We start from the raw sequence: 25616 nt of genomic DNA on the forward strand, positions 1-25616 counted from the left end.
CTTTCCCCCACATAGATCAAATACAGCCAGAGAAATCATGAATCTCCGGAAAAGCTGAATAGAATCCAGTACAACAATTCTACCAGAATCTTTCCTTAGCAATAATTATTGTACCTCAACTCATTGCTGACTACTGATACATTTGTTTTAAATAATTAGATCAGCTTGCCTAGCCATGGGTTATTTCACTATTCATTACCACTTCTATATTTTAGCTGCTAATGAAAAAAGGGGAAATGAACCAAATGATTCAACTGTTCTATGAAAAGATTTAGGAGAAGGCAAAATTACAAATCTAATCCAAGGATTTCATTTCATTATTTAGACTTTACTTTTCAATGGTGTGATTATTCCCAACTGGCATAGACTGAGATAGAAAATAAAGTATATTTTATAGACTATGCTGTTTGTGAATGAAAATTTCTTTCAAGAATCATACAATTCTTTCAGATTTCTAACCAAACACTGAGTCTCTAATCTCTTGAGACTAACAACGCTTTCTGCCTCTTTAATTAGAATTAAGAGAATATACAATTTAGGAAAACACTTAACTTCTATAAATATTATCAAAACAAATGTACATACCTATCTCCTTCCAATTTTGGTATATCTGAGCAACTAGAGGAGTCTTCCAGCCATGCCAAAGTTGGTCTCCTAGATTCAACTGCTGAGCTTGGTTCTCCCGAGAGAATAAGCTGTTGTACGATTGCTGGATCATATGCATTAATTTCAAACTTTAAGTGCACCTAAACAAATAAACGAAAAGCCTAAATTTACAACGGATTTTTTTCTCGATTACTAATATGTTTCTTCAAAATTAAAACATACCTTCATAAGTTTGGAAACATCCCATATACAGATCTTTCCTCGTTTCGTTGCAGCAGCTAGAAAGTGAGGGCAGCTCCCGGACCCAAAGCAAGATATTCTGTCAGTCCCATCCGTGCAAGGCAGCTGCGCAGGGCTTGTTGCAAGAGTGACTGACAATGGCACATTCTGTGTGTGCTCACCTTTCACAAACGGGCAGTTTGGGGAGTGTCTCTCGTGTTCAGACCTTTACACAAATTAAGGAAGGGAAAGTTTACTGAACAGCTGCTCTTAAGTCTGTACACTAAAAGAGAACTCCAAGATATTTTTTCTTTAAAAAAAAAACACAAACAATTAGTTGAACTTAAAGTATTCTTTAATTAAAGACTTAAATAGCAAATTGTTCCATTTTACTGAGATCACTCTAACATGTTAACTACTCACTTTAACAGCAATTGTTCACTTTAACTGATTACAAATAAAGCCAGTCTGAGATGAAACAGAAATAAATGATACAGTAAAATTTTTATCATATTAGTATACTGATAAAACTGTTTAATCTCCTTATATTTCTTCACACTGGTTTCCCACAGCTTTAAATAAATAACTACTTTGTTTCAGTCTAAAATTTTCTATGTATTCTACAGCATGGTGACAAAAGATAACATTACCATATTGTATATTTGAAATTTGTGAAGAGGATGTATCTTGAATTAAATATTCTTAACACACAAACACACACAAACTGGTAACTATTAGAGGTGATGGATATGTTAATTAACTTGATTATGGTGATCTTTTCACATTGTGTATATATACTAAAACATCAGATTGTACACCTTAAATGTATGTAATTTTTACATGTCAAAGGTATCTCAATAAAGCTGTTTTTAAAATAAATAAATAATAATCCATACGTAGATACAGACCCACCTATCTATATAACAGTGGCCACAGCTATAAACAGCATACAATAAAACTCTATAAATGCTATTCATACTGCAAAAAACTTTTTTAGTAAAGACCTGAAAGCAGAAAGATCTCTAGAGTATGGATAAAATGACATATATTAAAAACACAGAGATACACCTTTCACATTCACTATCAGACTCCATCAGACAAATAACTTCAAAGAAACTTGGATAATGTCTATAGCTTGTACATTATTTCCTTCACATAAATACTTACTGAGCAAAATGAAATGTTAAATTAGTTTACTAGAAAACCCTAATATGTGTAATAAGAATAAAATACTAGGACCTCAGATCAAGACTGGTATACTGACTTAAAAAATTTTCTCAAATATTTAAAGCAGGATCAACTTAACACTTAAAAATTATCTGCCCAACTTTGTGACTACTTTATTTCTTTTTGGTTATTCTTTTTTTTTTTTTTTAAACTTTCACTAGCTGTAATTACAAGGCATTATTTGAAATGTGAGAATGCTACCACCAAAACAAAGAGGGTTTTTTTAAAACCCATTTTTATACTTCCATGTCAAAGAAAGGAAAGCTATATTTGTAAAATATTCCATGGGGTATACATATTTCTTTTTACACTGCACCTACAACTTACCTATAACCATATATAAATCCTGGACAATTTACAGTACACAAGGCGTCTTACGTTAATGCTTTTACATGGCATCTGCAGGCACATGATATCTGAACTGGATTCCCTCACAGCCAAACCCTAGGGTATTTTTCCTCTTTCCATCTTTCTCTCTTAATCTGAGTTTTAACTTTTTAATTAAAATTTTATTTACGCAAGTGACATATGACTATCTGAAATACAGCAAAAGACCCACTTCGGTTATAATATCCACCCCCAGTAATCTCCTATCCCACCTCCAGGTAACCACTATTACAAATTTAATACACTTCTAAAATATATTTATAAATTTATACACATACATGTACATTCAGAAAATATGGGGTTTTTTCATTTTAAATAAACAATATTATTATATGAATCATTCTACAACAGCTTTCTTGATACAATAACATATCTAAAAGATACTGGTGATTAATAGAGAGCTAACTGTTCATTCCTTTAACTGTTGGATCATAGACAATTACATGAATATATTTTATTTAGCTAGTCCCCTCCTGAGAGGCATGTAAGATTTTCCAGTTTTTCACTACCATGACCATTTTGTGCTTCCTCGCATACAAGAGCAATTAATTCTCTAGTGTAAATTAGAAGTGGAACTGCTAGATAATAAGGGGTCCATTTTATTTTATTTTTTTAAAGTTCTATCTCCCTCCAAAGTGGCTCTATCAACTCCCACCATCAAAATATGAGTCCCATCTTCCCCTAAAAATGAAAAATCTTCATTCTTTTCCTCCTTTCAGTTTCAGAAGGTACACAGGCTCAGTTCCCCAGCCCCCATCAATCCCATTCCCTCTATCTATTTGGAGCACTGGCCCTAGGCCCTCAGAGACTCTACCAACTGTTTAAGAGTTTGAGGAATCCTGAATCCCAGGGCAAAGAAAAGGTAGAACCCTTGATTTCCTGACCATATCAAGAAAAGATGGGTTTTAAACAGCCCAAGTTGGAAATCTGAATCAACTTTCCCACAGAAAAATATTTATGAATAAAGGTACATTCTATAATGTAATGGTATAATTTTTCAGGTGTGGGTTAAATAACTTTTTGAGGATCAGCCTAAGAAACTAAAATATACATGTTAAAATGGTTGCTATATATATAAAGATGGTTTCTAGGGGAAAAGACTAAATTCCAAACAGAACCTTAACCTAAATTGGAAATTGCTCATAGTCAACTCTCAGTCAGCAGATGAAATTTCAATTTTTCATATTTTCAGTATTTCCCACTGCAACCTGGAATCCACATGCACACTCTAATAGGCTTTAGCAAGTTTACATCAGCTGATTAACATTCAGAGATCTCGAACTAATTACAGTACAAAATAAGTGGTATATCTTAAAACCAAATCCTGGCTCCATGACTTACTAGCCAAATGCTCTTCACCAAATTTTATTTTTTTTATTTTAAAATGGTATAATAATTCTTATCTCATAGAGTGACTATAAGGATTAAACTGGAGAATATTCTCAATTCCCTCCTATAAAATGGAGATGATAATAATACCTACTTCATAAAGCTAATGTGAGAATTAAATGAGTTAAAAATATATAAAATGCATAGGATGGTACCTAGTAAACCATATTATACAAATATTTGCTATTATTACTATTTTATTTATTTATTTATTTATTTATTTTTGGCTGCATTGGGTCTTCGTTGCCGCGTGCGGGCTTTCTCTAGTTGCGGCGAGCAGGGGCTACTCTTCGTTGCAGTGCGCAGGCTTCTCACTGTGGTGGCTTCTCTTGTTGCAGAGCACGGGCTCTAGGCATGCAGGCTTCAGTAGTTGTGGCATGTGGGCTCAGTAGTTGTGGCTCACGGGCTCTAGAGCACAGGCTCAGTAGTTGTGGCGCACGGGCTTAGTTGCCCCACAGCATGTGGGATCTTCCCGGACCAGGGCTCGAACCCACGTCCCCTGCATTGGCAGGTGGATTCTTAACCACTGCGCCACCAGGGAAGTCCCACTATTTCTATTAATAGGGCCTCAGAGTAGTTATTTCTAAAAATGAGGTTCCAATACATGATCTCTATTGTTTAACCAAGTTCTAAACTTTCATGCACTAGAATTCAAAACCACCACAGACCCCCTAGAATTACTTCAAAATTAGAAATGTAAATCATAAAGGCCCTCCTCCATGGATTCCCTATTGATGACCTGCCCTCAAAAGAACAAGGCTAAACTGCTGAATTTAATCATGCTTTTTAAACTTATTTTATCATAGCCTTCTAGTTTTCAGTCAGAGTCTAGTTCCATTCTTTGGCACTTCTCCCATGTACACATCTTGGAAAGTCACACATTAGAGATCCTGTATGCCAAGTGATGTGACAGAGCATAGACAGCATTACCTCATTCTCTTAGGACAGAGGCAAAACTAAAGATGACAAAAGGCAAGAATATTAATATACAGATATCAGAAAAATAAAATTTAGAAGCACATTTATAGAACTTAGCTTATTACATTCAGAAATATCAAGACTCACCAAGGTTCATCAGTAGGTTCCCAACAGACGAGACATACACTACAAGTAAAACACATGGCTCTATCATCTCCAGATGAGGCAGGCTGCAAATTTATAAAGAAGACAGAAAAGGTTTATCAATATTAAAATTGCTTAATAAAAACTCTTCTAAATAAGTTCATAATTTTAGGTAAAATTCCATATTGAGGAAAAGAAAATTAGCCTATACTATTAGGCCTCAACAATACACTTTTAATCCCCAAATGTTTATAAATTTGCTGCCTTACTTGAAAAATTATGTTTCATCAGCAAATGACCACTAAATCAAATATGGAGACACACACATCCTCAATCTCTGATCTAGCATCTTCTAATTGTATTACTAAAGTATTTTAAATATAGTTAAGTATATGAAAGGAAATAGTCTAACAGGTTTATTATTAAAAACTGAATTCTATACTAGTACATAAGAAAGGGCAAGAAAAATGGAAAAGCAAACTAGTGAACGTAATTAAGGTAACATTCTTTAAGTAAGACACATATGACAAAATGACATTTATATATATATAAAATCTAAATCTGAACTGAAATATACCTCTAAAAACTAATATTAATATTTTTGAACACTTACTCTACTTAGCACTTACACACACATCCTCAATCTCTGATCTAGCATCTTCTAATTGTATTACTAAAGTATTTTAAATATAGTTAAGTATATGAAAGGAAATAGTCTAACAGGTTTATTATTAAAAACTGAATTCTATACTAGTACATAAGAAAGGGCAAGAAAAATGGAAAAGCAAACTAGTGAACGTAATTAAGGTAACATTCTTTAAGTAAGACACATATGACAAAATGACATTTATATATATATAAAATCTAAATCTGAACTGAAATATACCTCTAAAAACTAATATTAATATTTTTGAACACTTACTCTACTTAGCACTTACTATGTCTACAGGTGTAAATATATTATATTTTTTAGAAGACTGAGAATAATCAGCACCTAATACAGGTAGAAGATTCTAGAAAACCTATGATTTGATCTTTGCAAAAATGGAATACAGGGACTTCCCTGGTGGTCCAGTGGTTAAGACTCCGTGCTTCCAATGCAGGGGGCATGGGTTCAATCCCTGGTCAGGGAACTAAGATCCCACAAGCCGCATGGCGCGGCCAAAAGGAAAAAAAAAAAGGAATACAATGAACAAGAGCTCAACAGAAAAAATATCAAGGTATCACCTAACAGACTGTTTTAGGAAATGACACCAAATAAGAAGGAAGAAGATAAATTATTAAGAAAAATAGTCCTTATTCAATCCTTAACTTAGGAAAACATATTCAGTGATTTTAATATTAGCCAGTCTCCAAATAAATCTACCTTTAACTGGAAACTTGACAAACTCTGAATAAAATCTTCAAATATATATGGTTTTCTGATTTAATCTTAGTTTAAGATACTTCAAGAACACTTCAGGATAACAAAGGAATAATCACTCTTAAGATTCTTTATGACAGTAACTTCAATGTATTCAAAGTTTAATTCAGTTCTAAAATTAAATATGCATGCTTTATGTAAATTGACATGTAATTATTAGATTTCTCAGCTTCTTTAGCAATGGCAAAGCAGTGGTAAGCTAGTCTACATTATTCAGCTGAAGTTTCCTTTAACTGGTTTATTATGCCCATCTAAACTCATTTTTCTTAACTTCCTCTACTTTAGCTCCACGAAGCTTTCTATAATGTCCCATTCCCATGTCTTTTTGTCACACTCATCCTTACCTGTACACCCTCCTCTTTTCCTACATAAAACCATGACTATTTTCCCTAATTCTTTCTCTTTCTACATAATTTCTTAATCAATTCTTCAATACATATGTATTCAAGTCACACTGTACTACCCACAATGCTGCTTCCATAGTTATCTAATATATGGGTAATTTTTAATCCCAATAAAATTAAAATTTCAAGAGTAACTGCAATGTATTATTGCTTTTATTGCATTACCCTAACACATACTACTCTGTTATGAATGCATAAGTCAAAACTGAAAATAAACACACACCCAGAGAGAACACTTCTCAAGACGCAAATCTGGAGAACACTGCCTGTTTGTTGATTAACTGTATACATAAACATATTATATATCAGTTATCATATATATAATCTGAAAGAAAATAGTTATAAAGCATTAACTCAGTGATTGGTTACTTTTTTTTAATGTTTTCCCCTTTCATACACAGTATGTGACATAGGAAACAGCCAGTCAGTATTAAGATCAAAGGTATAAGAACAAAACTCACATTACATACATACGCACAAGCACAGAACCTGGGTGCATAAACTAGTATAATGACTGAAAAAGTATTAAAATGTTGACAATTTTACTAAAGGCTACAAAGTCATATTGAAAAGAAATTTTTGACAGCCTTATTTACCTGATGATAAAATCCAGCTTGAGCCATGGGATCTGGCTGTGCCCATCTATAGCCTACATGAGGCCATGAGGTAAATGTCTCCCGTCTGTTAGCTTCACTATACATCAATGATCTAAAAGTAAACAAACTTTATGTAACCGAAGTTAGGCATCAAATTACAGTGACACTACTATCTACCACTGAAGAAAAAAGTTTACTGGATTATCAACACAAACTGGGAATGTCTAATTACCAATTCAAATTTGTATTTTAAATTAAAAATGATCAGTTTTAGGAACTTCCCTTGAACAGAGTAGGGAAAAAAGAAATGTGATAAGATAGCTACAACTGATAAACAATTCCTGGGGAGATTAAATTAACCAATGTTGCATAATTAGCAATCAGAGAGCAGAAAATCTGCAAATGCAGAGGCAGAGAACCCTACACTTTCATCGTGTGACAAGTTTTGCAAAAATGGATAAAACCACAACCAAAGGAATGGTAGTTTTATCTCAACCATATTGAGAAAGTATATTCTAGTTTAATTTTTTTTTTTTTAAGTAGAAAGCAATTTATATGTTCTTTCTCCAGAGAAATCCTTTTCCAGGAAACTTGTACTCTCCAGGGAATTATCAAAAAAAAGAAATCTTCACATATGTTTTCATTAAAATACATTAGCTCACTAAGAGTAAACCTTTAACAATACTAGAGTATCTTTTTAAAGGAGACTACCAAAATTAGAAAAAGTCCAAACAGCTTCAAATAAGAAAGGACTGATAAGCAGAGCTTCCTCTTCCTAACACAGAAGGGCAACTGATTTTTAAAAAGAGAGAGAAAGTGGTAAAGGTCATCACAAAGAGACCAGAAAAATACTTTTCTTTAAATTCTTCCCTTAAATTAGTGCATGGTTTCCTATAATATTGCTAGAGAGCTTTAGGTTTAACTCATAGTTGTGTTCTGATTTGAAAAAAAAGAAAAACAGGCACTTCGCTGGTGGTGCAGTGGTTAATAATCTACCTGCCAAAGCAGAGGACACAGATTCAATCCCTGGTCCAGGAAGACCCCACATGTCGTGGAGAAACTAAGCCCATGCACCACAACTACTGAGCCTGCACTCTAGAGCTCGCAAGCCACAACTACTGAGCCTGTGCACCCCAACTACTGAAGCCCATGCACCCTAGAGCCCGTGCACAGCAACTACTGAGCCCACGCACCGCAACTACTGAAGCCCGCGCACTCTAGGGCCTGTGTGCCACAACTACTGAGCCCGTGTGCTACAACTACTGAAGCCCACACACCTAGAGCCTATGCACTGCAAAAAGAGAAGCCACCACAATGAGAAGCCCATGCAACGAAGAGTAGTCCCCACTCACTGCAACTAGAGAAAGCCCTCACGCAGCAACAAAGATCCAACACAGCCAAAAATAAATAAATGAAATTTTTTAAAAAAATTGTTGAGTTAGAAAAGTTTTATCATCTACAGGCTATAGATGTCTTGAAAGATCTGTGTCAGTCTCAAAACAGAAAACCTGTCCATTTAGTTATATTACCAAACAAAACAGCAATAGCATCCAGTAGACCCTTACTCAAACCTCCAACAGAGCTCATCAAGGTTTTCATAAGGTTCCTAGATTCATATTTAATGAAATAAACACCACAGGCTATATCAAAATTAATACTTTGAGACATTTTAACACCTCCAGAAACACTGAAAATCCCATCTAATGAATGCATTTTCTAAAATAAACCATTTACGACAGCTTGCACTGAGTTCTTTAGATACTCTCCTACTGATTGCAAAGAAAATAGCTCTGAAATTATAATCTCAAAATAGGCATGTCTCTCAGATAAGAAACATTTATTATAAATACATACTTTTCCTTTTTCTCCCCCTCTCCGGACATATTCCAAAGAACATTTTAATGATAGCCACAGCACATATCATCTGACAGTTAATAAGATTAAAAATGAAAGTCTCCACATTTTGCCCAAAAGTTAGACATAGCAATATTACTATGGAATACAAAAATTCTTCCCAAATGTTAACAACCAAGAGAAGTTATTTACATAATAATAAAATCACTTAACAAAAAAAGGGCAATTGATTAAGCAGTTTCAGTTTACAAAAGGATAAACTAATAAATATTGCAAACTAATATAAGAGCTATACGGGAATTCCCTGGCTGCCCAGTGGTTGAGACTCCGTGCTTTTGCTGCCAGGGGCCCGGATTCAATCCCTGGTCAGAGAACTGGGATCCCACAAGCCGCACAGTGCAGCAGGCGGGGCGGGAGTGGGGGGAGCAATACTTAAGATAACAGAAGTTAAAGGTTAACTCATTCAGTAATATTTTTGCTACATCAGCATGTACTCTTTATAAATGTACTTCAGAAAACAGCATAGGCAGTTACAATTCACATTCAATGAAAAAGTGAAAATGTAAAATGCTACATGGAAAGGGAAATGTGAATTTATCAAAACTGCTAAATTTAATATCTCAGTAAAGCATTTCTAAACTTCAGTACTGATAAATTTTATTTCAAATAACAAATCATTTAAGTTTTTCAATGAATGCATTACTGACTTTTTAGTTAGTTCTATACAAAGCAGAACTCCAATAAATCTCTAGTGAAGAAAATAATGACTGAGGTATGGTTTTTTATAATACTCTGTTTAAATCCAGGGCAGGCAGCATAAAAATCTTAATTCAAAATTGCCCTAGAAAAACAAAAACAAACAAACAAAAAAACCCACAAAATTGCCCTAATTGCTTTTTTAACTCTGTTCATTTTTTAAGTAGGAAATAATATATGGCTCTTATATTCAGATTCTGGCAGAGTCTTTTAATTTACCAAAATTTATGCCAAAGGTCACAAAATTTCATCAAGGCAAAATAATTCATATATATTTAATAATTATAATATTTTTAAGTTGACTCAAATATTTACTAAGCAAGTACAAACATGGAATTTTAAAAATATAGTTTCATAATCCCTTTAAATACTTTCCAGGCACCAAAAGAAATTGTTTAACAACAAGTCAAGGAGTAGTTTACTTTACTTCAGTATTTTAAGAGAAATAAAAATCTGAGTGGTTTTCAAAAATATTCTGAAATTTTTAAAATCACAATCAAATTTTACAGTTATTCTTTGTTAATCAAAAAACTTATCAATTCAATCTCACTGTCACATCTTTTTATAAGCAAGGTCATACCTGTCCACAGAACGACCTGGCCCCACCCCAAGTTCTGGACGTGCACTAGGTAAGAGGTAAGACAATCTGTCCATCACTGAGGACGCCACAGGTAAGGCAGCAATATTTTGATTTATTTTCTTAAGTTCATTCACAATGGCACTGGCAATGGACTTCAACACATGATGAGGAAGATGAAATGTAACTGTGGCCCACTGAAACAGAACAGGAGTGTAAGCAAAGGAAAACATACTCAATAGTTTTCACCAAAACCATGATTTATACATTATAAGATAAAGAACTATTTATAGTCTCAAGTGAGTTTACTCCATTAATTTATCATTTAAAGTAAGAACCTGCAATTACATAAAAAATGAAACTAACCATCCTGAAAAAGAAAGTTTAGAACCAAATGGTAGCACATCTTCTTACATATCTCATCCACAATTAAGGATAACTAAAATCATCTGTAGTGAGAAGCTGCTGCATAGCACAAGGAGATCAGCTCAACGTTTTTTGACGATCTAGAAGGGTGGGATAGGGAGGATGGAAGGGAAGCTCAAGAGGGAGGGGATATGGGGATATGTGTATACATACAGCTGATTCACTTTGTTATACAGCAGAAACTAAGACAACATTGTAAAGCAATTATACTCCAATAAAGATGTAAAAATAAATAAATAAAAATTAAAATTTTAAATAAATAAAATCATCTGTCATTTTTCACATTCCTCCAGCACATACACAATGTTAAGCATAAACTAGGCACTTAAATATCTCCACTCATAAATATATAGTTGTACAATTCATCACTACTGGGTTATATGAAGATTTACTTCAGATGTTGTATTTTTTGTTGTCACCATAATCCAGCAAAGTATCTAAAGCATAGACCTTATTGTCACACAGACTTGGATTCTAAGCCCAGCTTCTCCATCAACCATGAGACCCTTGTCAAATTAACTTCAATTTCCTGCTTCTGTGAAATGGGAAAAAACAAATACCTATTCACATAATGTTTTCACAAGAATTCAAGTGAGGATTGGTACAGTGTCTAACAGAGTAAGCCTTCAATAAATGTTAACTACAATTATTTAATATTAAAATAATTACTCAAGAAGTTAGACTGCAAAAAATGCTAAGTCTTAATCTCCAAGAGAAATAAGTCTATAAAGTAATTTCATCTTTATATCCTGTTCCTGCTTGCCTATGAATGGTTTCCATTCTGTCTAATACACTCTAGGCAGCCTACTAAATTACTACTCATCTATATTACTGGAAAAACTTGTGGCCAGAAACATGACTTCAATTACCTAAGAGACAGAGAGAGAGAAGCTCTTACTTTGTTTCTAGACCTAATCTGCTCATAGACCCAGAGCCTCTTGGTTGAAATGGAGGCCAAATCCCCTTGAGAAAGGACCCTACAACAATGCCCCAACTCCACACTGCAAATCATACTCCAAGCCTTCCCCAAAGGCACCTGTGGGCATTCACTGTAGTCACTGTGCACTAGGGAAGAGAAAATATTGTGATCTTTCAGGCATCACAAGATAGTAACACTGAACTGACCTAAAACATCACTGTGGTCCACTAGTGAAAGTGGGGACATGATGGTGAAGTGATTGGTGGAATTTTGGCCCGAAGCTGTCTCAATGAGCTCTGTGGATCCCCAGACCTATCTCGTAGCTATTTCTCTACTTCCCAAATGTACAACTGGAAGAGAAATAGAATAGGCAACTAGAAAAATTCCTACACTGTTTCTCTGATCCTCTTGGAGGACTACTAAAGTAAGAAAGGCCAAATGGAAGCCCCTAGAACTTTCATTTTTTCTACAAAGCTACTAAACAAAAGCAATGCCACATCCTGAGGAAATTTCTGAGATTAATGTCACTATACTAGACCTGAAAGATACAGAGGTAATCAAATTATCTCACCTCCATTTAACTGACCTATTTGGCCCATGCAAACGTAAATGGATCTTGAAGAATGACTGTGGACTGTAAAATCAGGTGATGACTTCAACTGTAGCTGCTGTTCCAGATGAGGTATTTTTACTGAAGCAAATCAACAAATCCCTTGATATTTTGTAGGCAGCTACAATTCTGTCAAATACTTTTTTGTCTATACTAATTTTTAGGGCCATCCAAAAGTAGACTGCGTCTATCTGGCAGAAACAATAAATCTGCACAGTCTTACCCTAGGACTCATGCTCTTTACCATAATCTAGTCTGTAGAGATCCTGATCAACCCAACATTCTGCAGGTCACCACCTTGGTCTACTACATTAGTAACATCACACTAACTGGTCCAGATGAGGGGGAAGTAGCAAGGAACTTAAGTGTCTTAGTAAGACACATGCAAGCCAGAGAGAATCAATAATCCCCAGAAAAACTCAGAGTCCTACAATCTCTTTGAAGTTTCTAAAGGTCCAGTAGTCTGGGCATGTCAGGATATTTCCTCCAAGGTGAAAGATAAGTTACTATAACTTGTAAAGGCAAACAATGAAAAGAGGCACAATGCTCGGTGGGCCTAAGTGGATTTTGGACCCCAGTGTTCAGCATATTTGAGTATGCTGCTCTAACTCAATTATCAAATAATACATAAGGCACAAGAAGCTCTGGTAGCATGTCCAGGCTGAATTGCAAGATGCTCTACCACTTGTACCTTGTGAGCATATTCAATGACACTAGAAGTGTCTGTCGCAAGTAAAGATCCTATCAGGAGTCTCTGGGACAATCACGTAGCAGAACGCTAGGGCAAAGCCATGCCCGTTCCTGTAAATAACTCTTCTCCTTTTGAGAAACAGCTCCTGGCTTCTTAGTAGTCCCTGATAGAAATACCTACCCATGAGACAAATGTCTATGCAATCAGAGTTGTTCACCACAAACTAGGTGTTATCTGACACACCAAACCATAATACTGGGTATGAGGGCTAGCCTTCATTAAGTGGTTTATAAGAAATCAGTCTTGAGAAATCCAAAAGGCAATTCAATTTTGAACCAGCTGAATAATCAAGTAGCTCAGATTTCCACAATACCTACTCTTTATGACTCCTTTCTCATTCCACGTTGATGGCTTCAGAGGGGAACTCCTTATGATGAGATAATTGAGGAAGAAAACCTTTAGCTGTGACATACAGATGGTTCTGCACATTATGTGGGTACCATCCCAAAGTGGATGGCTGCAGCATCACAGTCCCAATCAGGACAGTGGTGAAGGTGAAATCTTCTCAGTGGTCAGAACTTCAACCAGTTCATTTGGCTGTTCTCTTTGTCTGGATTGAGAGTTGGCCAGAAGTAAAGGTCCTCAATGATTAATGGACAGTAGCTAATGTTTTGGCTAGATGTTCAGGAATTTGGAAGGATCAGGATTGGAAGATTGTTAACAAGGAAGTCAAGGGTTAAGGTCTTTGGACAGACCTCTCAAAATAAACACAGTGTGAAAATATTTGTGAAATACGTGAATGCTCATCAAAAGGCATCCATTCTAGGGCTTCCCTGGTGGCGCAGTGGTTGAGAATCTGCCTGCTAATGCAGGGGACATGGGTTCGAGCCCTGGTCTGGGAAGATCCCACATGCCGCGGAGCAACTAGGCCCGTGAGCCACAACTACTGAGCCTGTGCGTCTGGAGCCTGTGCTCCGCAACAAGAGAGGCCACGATAGTGAGAGGCCCGCGCACCGTGATGAAGAGTGGCTCCCGCTTGCCGCAACTAGAGAAAGCCCTTGCACAGAAACGAAAACCCAACACAGCCAAAAATAAATAAATAAATAATTTTTTTAAAAAAAGGCATCCATTCTAGAGGAGATGGGCAAATTATACACACTATATGAATGTCACTCACCCTCTGGCCATACCCACTCCAGTGCTTGCTCAATGGACCTGTATGCAAAATGCCATGGCAACAGAGACAGAAGGTACGTACAGGCCCAACATTAACTTCCTCTCACCAGGACTGAGCAGGCTAATGGCAGGTTAACCTGCCAATGGCAAATACCAAAGCTGAGCCACCAATATGACACCATTATCCAGAAGAAAGAGCCAACTATCTGATTGCAGGTTGATTATATTGGATTCCTTCAGTCACAGACTGGGTAGCAATTTGTCTTCACTGTAATAGACACGTATTCTGGATGTGCATTTATATGTTCTGCCCACAATGCTCTGCCATAATATTAAACCACTACTGTGGGGCTTCCCTGGTGGCGCAGTGGTTGAGAATCTGCCTGCCAATGCAGGGGACACGGGTTCGAGCCCTGGTCTGGGAAGATCCCACATGCCGCGGAGCAACTGGGCCCGTGAGCCACAATTACTGAGCCTGCGCGTCTGGAGCTTGTGCTCCGCAACAAGAGAGGCCGCGATAGTGAGAGGCCCGCGCACCGCGATGAAGAGTGGCCCCCGCTTGCCACAACTAGAGAAAGCCCTCGCACAGAAACAAAGACCCAACACAGCCAAAAATTTAAAAAAATAAATTAATTTAAACCACTACTGTGGACTAACAGAATGGCTTATGTACCAACAAAGTATTCCATACAACTTTGCTTTTTGCTTCTGACCAAGAAAGCACTTCAAAAAAAAAAAAAAAAAAAAAAGGCAGCAATGGGCTCTTGCCCATGAAATTGACTGGTCTTACCAGGGTATCATACAGAAGGAGCTGACCTGACAAAAAGGTGTGATGCCTTACCAAAGACTCATCTTCAGTACTAACTGAGAGAGACATATGAAAGTCTGGAGTTCTGCCTTACAGGATTATGTATATGCTCTCAATCAGCAAAAAACACATGACACAGTTTCTCCTAGGAGGGTTGCTATTATACGTAATAATCCGTTCAAAGACTTCTTTTTTAAGCTCTAGGCTCTAGAGGTCTTGTGTCAAGGAAGGAATGTTCCACCAAGGGTACAATGGTTCCATTGAATTAGGTGTTGATACTGCTACCCAGCAATTTTGGGTTCCTCTTGTCACTGAATCATAAGGCAAAGAAGGTGCTTATTCTACTGGTTGGTATGATGAAAACTGACAGACACAGGGAAATTGGATTGATGCTAAATAACAGGAGCAAGGAGAACTTAATTACAATCCAGGAGATTCTCTAGGGTGCTTCTAAGCTCTTCCACATCCAATAGTAACAGTGAAAGGACAAGTACAACTTAACACAGTACCACAGAAGATTTGGATCCTGCAAGAGTGAAGCCTTGAGTCACTTGACCATGTAAAGACACCTGACCAGTTGAGGTGCTGGCTGAGGACAAAGGGAATACGGAATAGGCAGGAGAAGAAAGAGGCTGTAAATATCAAATATATCCTCTTGATATTACAGACCATTATAGAACTGAGGGATACAGCAACTAAATATATTTTCTTCCTTTATTACATAAATGATAGATGAATATATATTTAGATAGATACAGAGAGACAGACATTATTTTACGTAAGAATTTTTGGTTGTAATTAATTTAGTCTTTAGGTAGCACGGTTCTGTTACCTAAACGCTTGAAACTATAAATTTTAGGAGTAGTTAATATCACCTAGGGATGGATAAAATATCTGTTGGAACTTTGTGTCTGTTCTGGGGACGGGGAGAGAATATCTTCATTTGTAAAAAGGAACAGTACGTCTTGTTAAGTAAAAGCATAATATTTTTGTTGTATGAAAGTTCAAACACATATAGATGGTATGTATGGAGATGCTGAGTAGCCAAAGGAGTGGCATGTGCCAGTTATTAAACTACTGTCTCTCGGGTCCAAACCTACCCTTTTCTCTCTTCTCCATCATGTTTGGGCTGGGATTCTGTAAACTATTATTTCTTCTTTGCCAACCAGTTTCCTGGCTGTTAAGTTCTGACAAAAGGAACACAGGATGGAAACTGGAAAGCCTGATGAGGGGAGAAAGACTTGCTCCTTGCTATTACTTGTCATTGCTATCACTATTGTTTTAGCAAAGGACCTGGTGATTCTTCTGGTCTTTAGAGGTTTTTTGTTTTGTTTTCTTAGCATTCCCAGGACCAGTTTCACAGAGCTCCCTCAGAGGCACTAACATTAGCCTAGTAGCATCTCTCTTCAGAAATATGAGGCTCAGTTCATCAAGTTCCAACCTCCAAGCTCCTGAGGTACCTACTGGATAACAACTCCTCCTCAGAAGTCTGAGTCCCAGACCCATGGGGCCTATTCTCTAAGTTTTTAAGTATCTAGGTTCTAAAAATCCTAACCTCTCGTTCCTTCAGACTGAGGTGAGTGCTGATTCCCATAGGTACCATCTGTGTATTACTTCAGGGTTTCCTTTGCACTTTTTCAGTTCTCATACACATATTAAGTCAATTCCTTACAGTAAATTCTCTCTGTTGAAATACACAGTATGATTTCTGTTTCACTAAATAAAAATGTCCCATCAATGGAATAAGGGTTCATAAAATCATGGTAAATCTATAAAAATAAACTTCAATGTAAATATTAGGAAGAATACAGATGATCTATGAGGACTGATATGAAAAGATACTCAAGATACATCCTTCAATGAAAAAAGCATGGTATATGCTATAATCTGAATGTTTGTGTCCCCCCAAAATTCATCTGTTGAAATTCTAACCCCCAAAGGGGAGGGTTATTAGTAAGTAGGGCCTTTGGGAGGTACTAGGGCATGAGGGTGGAGTCCTCTTTATAAAAGAGGTTCCAGAGAGATCCCTTGCCTTTTCCACCATGTAAGGACACAGTGAGAAGGTACCAGCTATGACCCACGAAGAAGGACTTCAGCAGAAGAAATATCACTCAGTCGGTGGTATTCCGTTATAGCAGCCCAAACAGACTAAGACAGTACATCACAATATTTTAGTATAATTTCAACTGTACTCGAGAAAAAAACATATTTATAGATGCAAAAGTTATTTTTAGAAAGATAGCTTTTACCTTCTACCTTTTATACCTTCAATATAAAAATTGTATATGTATTACATTTACAACTTAGAAAAGATGTTAAAAGAAAAACACAGAAAAATTAATGAAATATATCCAAGGATTTAATTCAAAGCACCATCTCCCACAGACATCCTTAGTCATCAGTGTGGGGAGGACGGAGAAAGGCAAAAGTATAGAGGTGTTCTTTCTATTATAACCCCAAACAAGGTAATTTTTTTTTTAACTTCTTACCTTAGCAACTTTGTGGTTTGCTGCAGTCTCATGAGATGTATTTTTCAAACCATCTTTGAGCTGTGTGATGAACAAATCATAACCCTCCGTACTAGAAATATCTACCTTTTCTAAACATGCAGATAAGAGCTGTTGTGCCTAAATAAAAAAGATGATCACAAAAAATTAACCACAACCAAAAATGTTAAATTCAGATTCTTATACAAATATTTTAATTCTGATAGGTACTATACTAAAGCTTCCTACTTTTACGTTTTTTAAACAAACTTAGTTAAATCAAATAATGACTTGAAGGGCTGTTACAAAATTAAATGAGATAAAGCAATGTATTCAGTGTAGTACCACATAGTAAAGGTTTAGTACATAGAAGCTTTTATAAGCCAAAGCAAGATAGAAAAAACTGGCTAAGCTGAAACCATGAACAAAAGTAAAAGAGATAAAAATGTAAAGACATAAATGTAAAGTCCTCCAATGAGCTTTAAATACTCAAACTATGCAAAATCTTAAGAGGGGTCACTCGCTAAGTCAGCAGGTAATAAAAAAAAAAAGCCCTTTGCATTGTTACCCACATATTCAATATGAACTACATTAACAGAAATATTTGGGCAATATATGGAAAAGAACACATCCACACTAATCCAACCAAACCCAGGACCCCATTCTTTAGGCAAGACAGTAACAAACAACTGTGATGCAAGAAAGGATGCCTGGGATGGTGGAAGGACTACAAACAATACTACATGAACAAGAGAGCTGTAATTATTTATGTAGAAAGAAAGAAGACCAGCAACAGATATTATGAGCTGGCAAGGTGGAGGAGGTGGCAGAAGCTGGCTAAATATCTAGCATTTAGGTCAGAGTAGTAGGAAAAATATTGACTTGACGGTCCATTTCATATAAATGTTCAACTATTTTATTGTAATTCTGTAGTTCCTTTTAAAACCCAACAGTTTAATACCATCTTTCATTGTAGGCTATGATGTATATATCCTTTATTAAGATATCACCTGGTCTAAGTTCCTTAAAGTAGGAGAGGAAAAAATGTTCAGTACAAGTAGAACTAATTAATTCTCTGTCCGAAGATTTTAGACATGCCCCCGATCCAGATATTCTGATGACAAAAAGATGGCTACTCTGTTTTCAGAACTCAAACCTTTAGCAACATGCTTTCAATATTAACATATACTAGATGACTGTGATATGACACTAAATATGAAATCTAAGTAGATATACATTGGTACTCTTTTTTTACAAAAAGCCTTCCAAAGAGGGAATAAAACATTTAAACTGCACTTAAAATTCACACATTAACACTTTTCATGTCCTAAAAATGGGAAATATGCTATATTGATTTTTATCAATTAATCATATCAATCTGCCAAATGCAAAACAATTAATAATCAACAACTTGGGATGAACACAGAAATAATATCTCACTTTATTAGGAAGTACAGCATTATAATCTTTTATATTCTGAGATGATTTAAAATCTGATAAATCTGGAAAAATGTACTTTCAAATTACATGATACGAACATCAACTCACACAAAAGGATTTAAGTCAGGATAGACTTACAAATTAAGTAATGAATATGTAACACAGAAAAATACATATGGCTGAAATTTTAAACTGGAATTGTTAAGAAACATGATACATAGCAAAGATTACTGGTTGTCCATTACTATTTATTCCTTCTTTTTTAATATTAAAGAAAAAAGAACCACCTCAGCTTAATGTGGCCATGTGACTAAATTCTGGCCAATGGAGTAAATATGAAAAGGGCATATGTGAAAGAGTTTGTAAAAGAGAACAAGAAAAATGAAGGAGGGGAAGAGAGGGAAGGAGAGGATGAGGGAGGTAGGTGAGAGGAAAAGGAGAGAAGGAGGGTGGGTAATACCAGTGTGCTCCCCTGGCCTTTTGCCCACCTTTTCCTTAAGACTGGGAAGTAATGAGACTTGAAGCAGCTGTCTTGGACTCAGGAAATGGAAGCTAAGTGTTGAGGTAAACAAAGCTGTCCCTATAACTCAGCCCAGTATGTTACTGGAAAGAAACTATCTTGTTTAAGCCATTGTATTTTGGGGCCTCTGTTACAGTGGTATAACCTGTACAGTTCATACTTCTTTGTTATTATAGGGATACATACATAATATCCTCAAAGGACAACCTAATTTCATTCAACAGCTAGTAAGTCTGAAACTACATTAAGTAGAAAAGCATATTGATACTTATTTCAACTTACCTCTGTGACAGGTAATTCAAGCTGAACCACATCATCCTGCTTTGAAACTGGAGTTTGCAGAGCAGTGTCTAACAACAAGATTCCATTAAGGTCCTTTCTACACCCTACTGCATAATCATCCACAAAAATAACTTTATCCACAGCAGAAATATACTGACATTTCACCTGTCCACCTGGTTTAGCTGTTAAAAGAACAAAAATTCAACACTTAAGATTTTAAGACCAATAGTTCATTTTAAATAAATGTTTACATGGCAACTAAATATAATAATCTTTGACTGAAAAAAAATGCTCTAAAGGACATTAAAACTGATAAATTGGAATATGTACTGTAGCTTAAAGTAATAATATGAAATTATCAGAACTTGAAAACTATATTGCTGTTATAAGAGAATATCATTATTCTTAGAAATACACATGGAAATAGTAAAGGGTAAAGGAACACGATATACGCAACCTATTCACAAGAGAGCAAAAGTAATATGTGTGTATGTGTGAGGGAATGATAAGCAAATGTGGTAAAATATTTAAAATTAAAATTAGTGGAACTGGGGGTTTCCCTGGTGTCACAGTGGTTAAGAATCCACCTGCCAATGCAGGGGACACGGGTTCAAGCCCTGGTCGGGGAAGATCCCACATGCCACGGAGCAACTAAGCCCGTGCACCGCAACTACTGAGCCTGCGCTGTAGAGCCCGCGAGCCACAACTACTGAAGCCCGTGTGCCTATAGCCTGTTCTCCACAACAAGAGAAGCCACCGCAATGAGAAACCCGTGCACCGCAATGAAGAGTAGCCCCCACTCGCCGCAACTAGAGAAAGCTGGCACGCAGCAACAAAGACCCAACGTGGCCAAAAATAAATTTAAAAAAATAAAATATATAAATTTTAAAAATTAGGGGAACTGGGTAAAGGTTGTAGAGAAGTTCTTTGTACTACACTACTTCAAAATAAAGTGTTTGGAAAAAAATTTTAAATATTCAATACTGTACAACATTGTAAATCAACTATACTTCAATTAAAATAAATAAATACTCAATATTTTCTTCACATCTTTTTTTCTTTTTTCCAAAAGTCATTAAGCATAAAGTCAATGTGGACAGTTTCTAGGTAACTACCTCAAAAGTTCTTTAGGGCTTTTATATCTGAGATAAAATTATGGAAAATTGTTATAACCTAAGCTAAGAAAACTAGTAAAGTCTCTAGTTCAACTACCACTGAAAAAACAGTCAACTATCACTGATGATCAATGTCCCCTGAAGTTTCTGCTGAATCAATATCAGAAGAGTATTTTAACAGAAATAAAATTTCTCAGAATAAATTAGAGTAGAATTTCAAGAAGTATTACGAAAGACAGTAAAACACAGAAGCTTTAAATACCAAAAAATATTGGAAAAGATAACATCAATTTCTACATTTTAATTTATAAGAGATTTATAAGGAGACTAATGTTAAGTATTCTGCCATGAATACAGAGTCTCTGTAAAAAGACTTGAAAGAATGATCAACTGTGAACTTTTATTGCACTAATGAAGAAACTTCTCTGGGAGCAAGCAATCCTGCCGCCAGTATACCTTATTCTAAACCCCCACCACAACGCTAGAGAACATTCCTGATAGTAGTACGATTATTGCCTAGTGATACAAAAGCGGAAAAGAGGAGATAAATCAGGGTCCTACTCATCAATCTACAGGACAACTATAAAACATGTTATGATCAATGAATATTAGGGTTGGCTTTCTTAATCCCAGATTATTACAGTTCTCTCAAGCTCCTGGAGACATTACATAACTGATTAGGAACTAATTCATCATCTACATAAAAGCAAGAAAAATTCACGGAATTTCTATAGTTCATTCCCAGATCTTCTGATTTGAAATATATGTTAGCATATAGGAAAATAATCTCTGTAATACAATAAAACAGGAATATTTACCTAGCACTTTTGATCTCTAGGTAAAATCACAAGAAATCATACACATTATAGGAACTGAGAGTAAAATTATGTAAGAACTTGTAAAGATAGTTTCAAAACTCATTAACTATAATTTTTTAAAATAGCCGGGGCTTCCCTAGTGGCACAGTGGTTGAGAATCTGCCTGCTAATGCAGGGGACACGGGTTCGAGCCCTGGTCTGGGAAGATCCCACATGCTGCGGAGCAACTAAGCCCGTGAGCCACAATTACTGAGCCTGCGCGTCTGGAGCCTGTGCTCCGCAACAACAGAGACCGCGATAGTGAGAGGCCCGCGCACCGCGATGAAGAGTGGCCCCCGCTCGCCACAACTAGAGAAAGCCCTCGCACAGAAACGAAGACCCAACACAGCCATAAATAAATAAATAAATAAAATTTAAAATAGCCTATTCTTTTTTTACAGCAGTTTTAGGTTCACAGCAAAACTGAGCAGAAGGCAGAGATTTCCCATATGTGCCATGCCCCCCCCCCACATAACTATAAAATTTTTAGAAACAAAACTACAAATTCTGTTTTATTGTTTTAGGGATAGGTAATTAGGTAAGGAACTGTAAAAACCATTATTTTGTTAAAACTTACCCAGAGAGGTATAAAATATGAGAATCTACACAAAGGTTTTCAACTGGGTTTCCATGCAACCCTAGAATTCCATATAATGTCACTAGAAATTCCTCGATAGATCATGACCAAAAAAAGTCAACACTTTTTTGGAACTTCTTATACTATACAATATTAGCACTCAAAGTAATGCACAGTGACCAAGTAGCCTTATTGGCAATTTCTTCAGAGGTCTTTCATGCCCACAGAGCAGCATGTAGTATAGGACCATGTTTATTCAGATGAGTCCATTCCCGATTTTTTGACCTGAGTTACAGAAGGCCATTTGTAAGCGGTGACTTGCTGTACTACACACCGGAAAGATAGTAAACTTATTATCAGCCATACTACCCCAAAGGCTCTTTTGAGTTCATGTGACCTCATCTTAACTAATTACATTAGCAAAGACCCTATTTCTAAATAAGGTCACAATCTGAGGTCCCATGTGCACATGAATTATACAACCCACCACAAACTCTTTCTCTGAATCTTTTACTCAGCCTGAGAACTTTATTTCGAGAAAAAGAGCTTTGCTAATGTAGTCTGATAGTATGCTCAAGATTTGATTTACAGCTGCCCCTAAACAAGTTCTAGATTTCTGTGAAGAAAAAATATCCTGCAATGAACAAAGAATGTTTTGTGGAACTTTTCACCTTCTAACACGTTTGGGCATGTCTTTTCTTACTTAACAAGAAATAAGACCAAAGAGACAAATTCTCTAACTTGGGATAAAAATGAAATCCATGTGTGCTTAAGTCTGACCCAGAACTGAGTATTTGTACAGCAAAAAAACAAGCATAGGTTTCACAATGAGAGGTAACAATCGACATTTATTTTTAGTTATAAGAATAACAATTTTAAGTGCATAAAGTTTCCTAAAAGAGATGAAACCAAGAAACCTATGTTCGAGCCAGGATGTCACTCAGTAAGAAAACATCTTTTCAAAGGCTTGTATGTAATTGTCTCTTAAGTTATACGTTTATTCATATTGCTTTGTTTCATGGTTTTAGTAGTATTACTATGCAACACTGTCGATAAATTTTAATGCTGCAAATAACATTAACAAAAAACTTACAGGGCTTCCCTGGTGGTGCAGTGGTTAAGAATCTACCTGCCAATGCAGGCGACATGGGTTCAAGCCCTGGTCTGGGAAGATCCCACATGCCGTGGAGGAACTAAGCCTGTGCGCCACAACTACTGAGCCCACGTGCCACAACTACTGAAGCCCACGCGCCTAGAGCCCGTGCTCCACAACAAGAGAAGCCACCACAATGAGAAGCCCGCGCACCACAACAAAGAGTAGCCCCTACTCGCCCAACTAGAGAAAGCCCGCACGCAGCAACAAAGACCAAATGCAGCCAAAAATAAATAAATATATTTATAAAAAATAAAAAACTTATAACCTGTACTTAAATTAAACCTCCCAAGTTTACCTTTAAAAAACTTAAGTCCCATTTTGGCATAAGTCAGTTATTTAATATAAATTTATTTTGTTTGCCTTATGAGTTTAAAATGTCTGAAAATAAATTTCTCAAAGAAAGATAAGTCATGCTTAACTAATGTTTAAATTTTCAAGAAAAGTCAGCTAAAAAGTCATTTTTGGTTTTTAAATACAGGGGAAAAACTCTTACACCTACCCTCTACCACATGTTACACCTTGTTAGAATTTTCTATAGAAGATACTTGTAAAATGACTTTGAACCCTACATGGATAAAGTTTAAAAAGAAATTCAAGCAGAAAATTTTAATAGAAGAAACACTCAAATTTCCTCCAACTATACCAGAGATCAGCAAGCTTCTTATAAAAAGGTCAGACAGTAACTATTTAAGGCCTCACAAGACATATGGTCTTTCTCACAATTACTCAACTCTGTCACTGTAGTGCAAAAGCAACATGTAAATAAACGGGTATGTATGTGTTCCAGTAGCATTTTATTTGTAAAATGAGGAAACAGGCTGAGAGCTACCGAGGTGGCAGGCCATAGTTTGCAGACTCCTGACTGACACTAATGACTTGCATTAGTACAGATTTTCTTTTGGGGCAGGGGAAATTTCACAAAAATAGTAGGTGAGAAATTCACAGCCAGACACAATAAGCTGCTGAAAACTAACACATAAAAATCTTGAAAGCAACCAGAGGATATGTTACGTACAAGCAAGTAATAATTACAATAAAAGCATATTTATCATTAAAAACCATGGGGTTCATTAGGAATTGAACCATTTTTAAAATACTGAAAAAAGAAATTCTATATTCAACAAAAATATCCATCAGGAATGAAGGTGAAATAAAGACATTCTCAGATGAGGGAACACTAAAGAGAAATTTTGCCAGCAAACCTGCTCAAATAGAATAACAAAAGGAAGTTCATCAAAGAGAAGGGAAATTATTCAGAAATAAACTTAGGGTATCAAGAATGAGGGAAGAGCAACAGAAATGGTAAATATCTGGGTAAATATAAGTGATGATTCTTCACCTCAGTTCTTTAAAATATATTTGACAACTGAAAGCAAAAATTACTACAATGTCTGGTGGTCTTCAATGTCACATATATGTAATAAATAAGTCAACCATAACTTAAAAGAGAGAAGGGTACAATAGGGCGGCATGGTTTCTATAATCCACTTAAAGTGGTAAAATAGGGCTTCCCTGGTGGCACAGTGGTTAAGAATCCGCTTGCCAATGCAGGGGACATAGGTTCGAAACCTGGTCCGGGAAGATCCCACATGCCGCGGAGCAACTAAGCCTGTGCGCCACAATTACTGAGCCTGTGCTCTAGAGCCCGAGAGCCACAACTACTGAGCCCTCGTGCCACAACTACTGAAGCCCGTGTGCCTACAGGCCATGCTCCGCAACAAGGGAATCCACCACAATGAGAAACCCATGCACTGCAATGAAGAGTAGCCCCCGCTCGCTGCAACTAAAGAAAGCCCGTGCAACAACGAAGATCCAACGCAACCATAAACAAATAAATAAACAAATAAAGTTCCCTTTATAAATAAATAAATAAAGTGGTAAAATACTGACTCTAAATAGACTAAGAAAAGTATGCATATTGCAATCCTTCAAGTAACTACAAAAGCACATACAAATAATTAGGCAAAAGCAATAGGTAAGTTTTAAAAAAAATCAAGCCAAAAAAAGCAGAAAGAGAATAAACAAATAAATAATCAACTGGAGTATCTAAATC

At 36.2% G+C, this 25616-nt stretch overlaps 1 protein-coding gene across 1 annotated transcript in view; it reads right to left on the bottom strand.

The window, feature by feature from the left end:
* The window catches only part of BIRC6 (baculoviral IAP repeat containing 6), a 268010-nt gene that overhangs the window by 186710 nt on the left and 55684 nt on the right, over positions 1–25616 (bottom strand). Inside the window, 8 exon segments of the mRNA XM_082427081.1 lie at positions 200–218; positions 582–746; positions 829–1051; positions 4894–4976; positions 7314–7425; positions 10504–10697; positions 17620–17757; positions 19859–20040. Of these exon segments, the coding sequence (XP_082283207.1) occupies positions 200–218; positions 582–746; positions 829–1051; positions 4894–4976; positions 7314–7425; positions 10504–10697; positions 17620–17757; positions 19859–20040 (1116 nt within the window).

Source organism: Balaenoptera physalus (genome assembly GCF_965194825.1).
Source record: "Balaenoptera physalus genome assembly, chromosome: 15".
In the NCBI taxonomy this organism is placed as follows: Eukaryota; Metazoa; Chordata; class Mammalia; order Artiodactyla; family Balaenopteridae; genus Balaenoptera; species Balaenoptera physalus.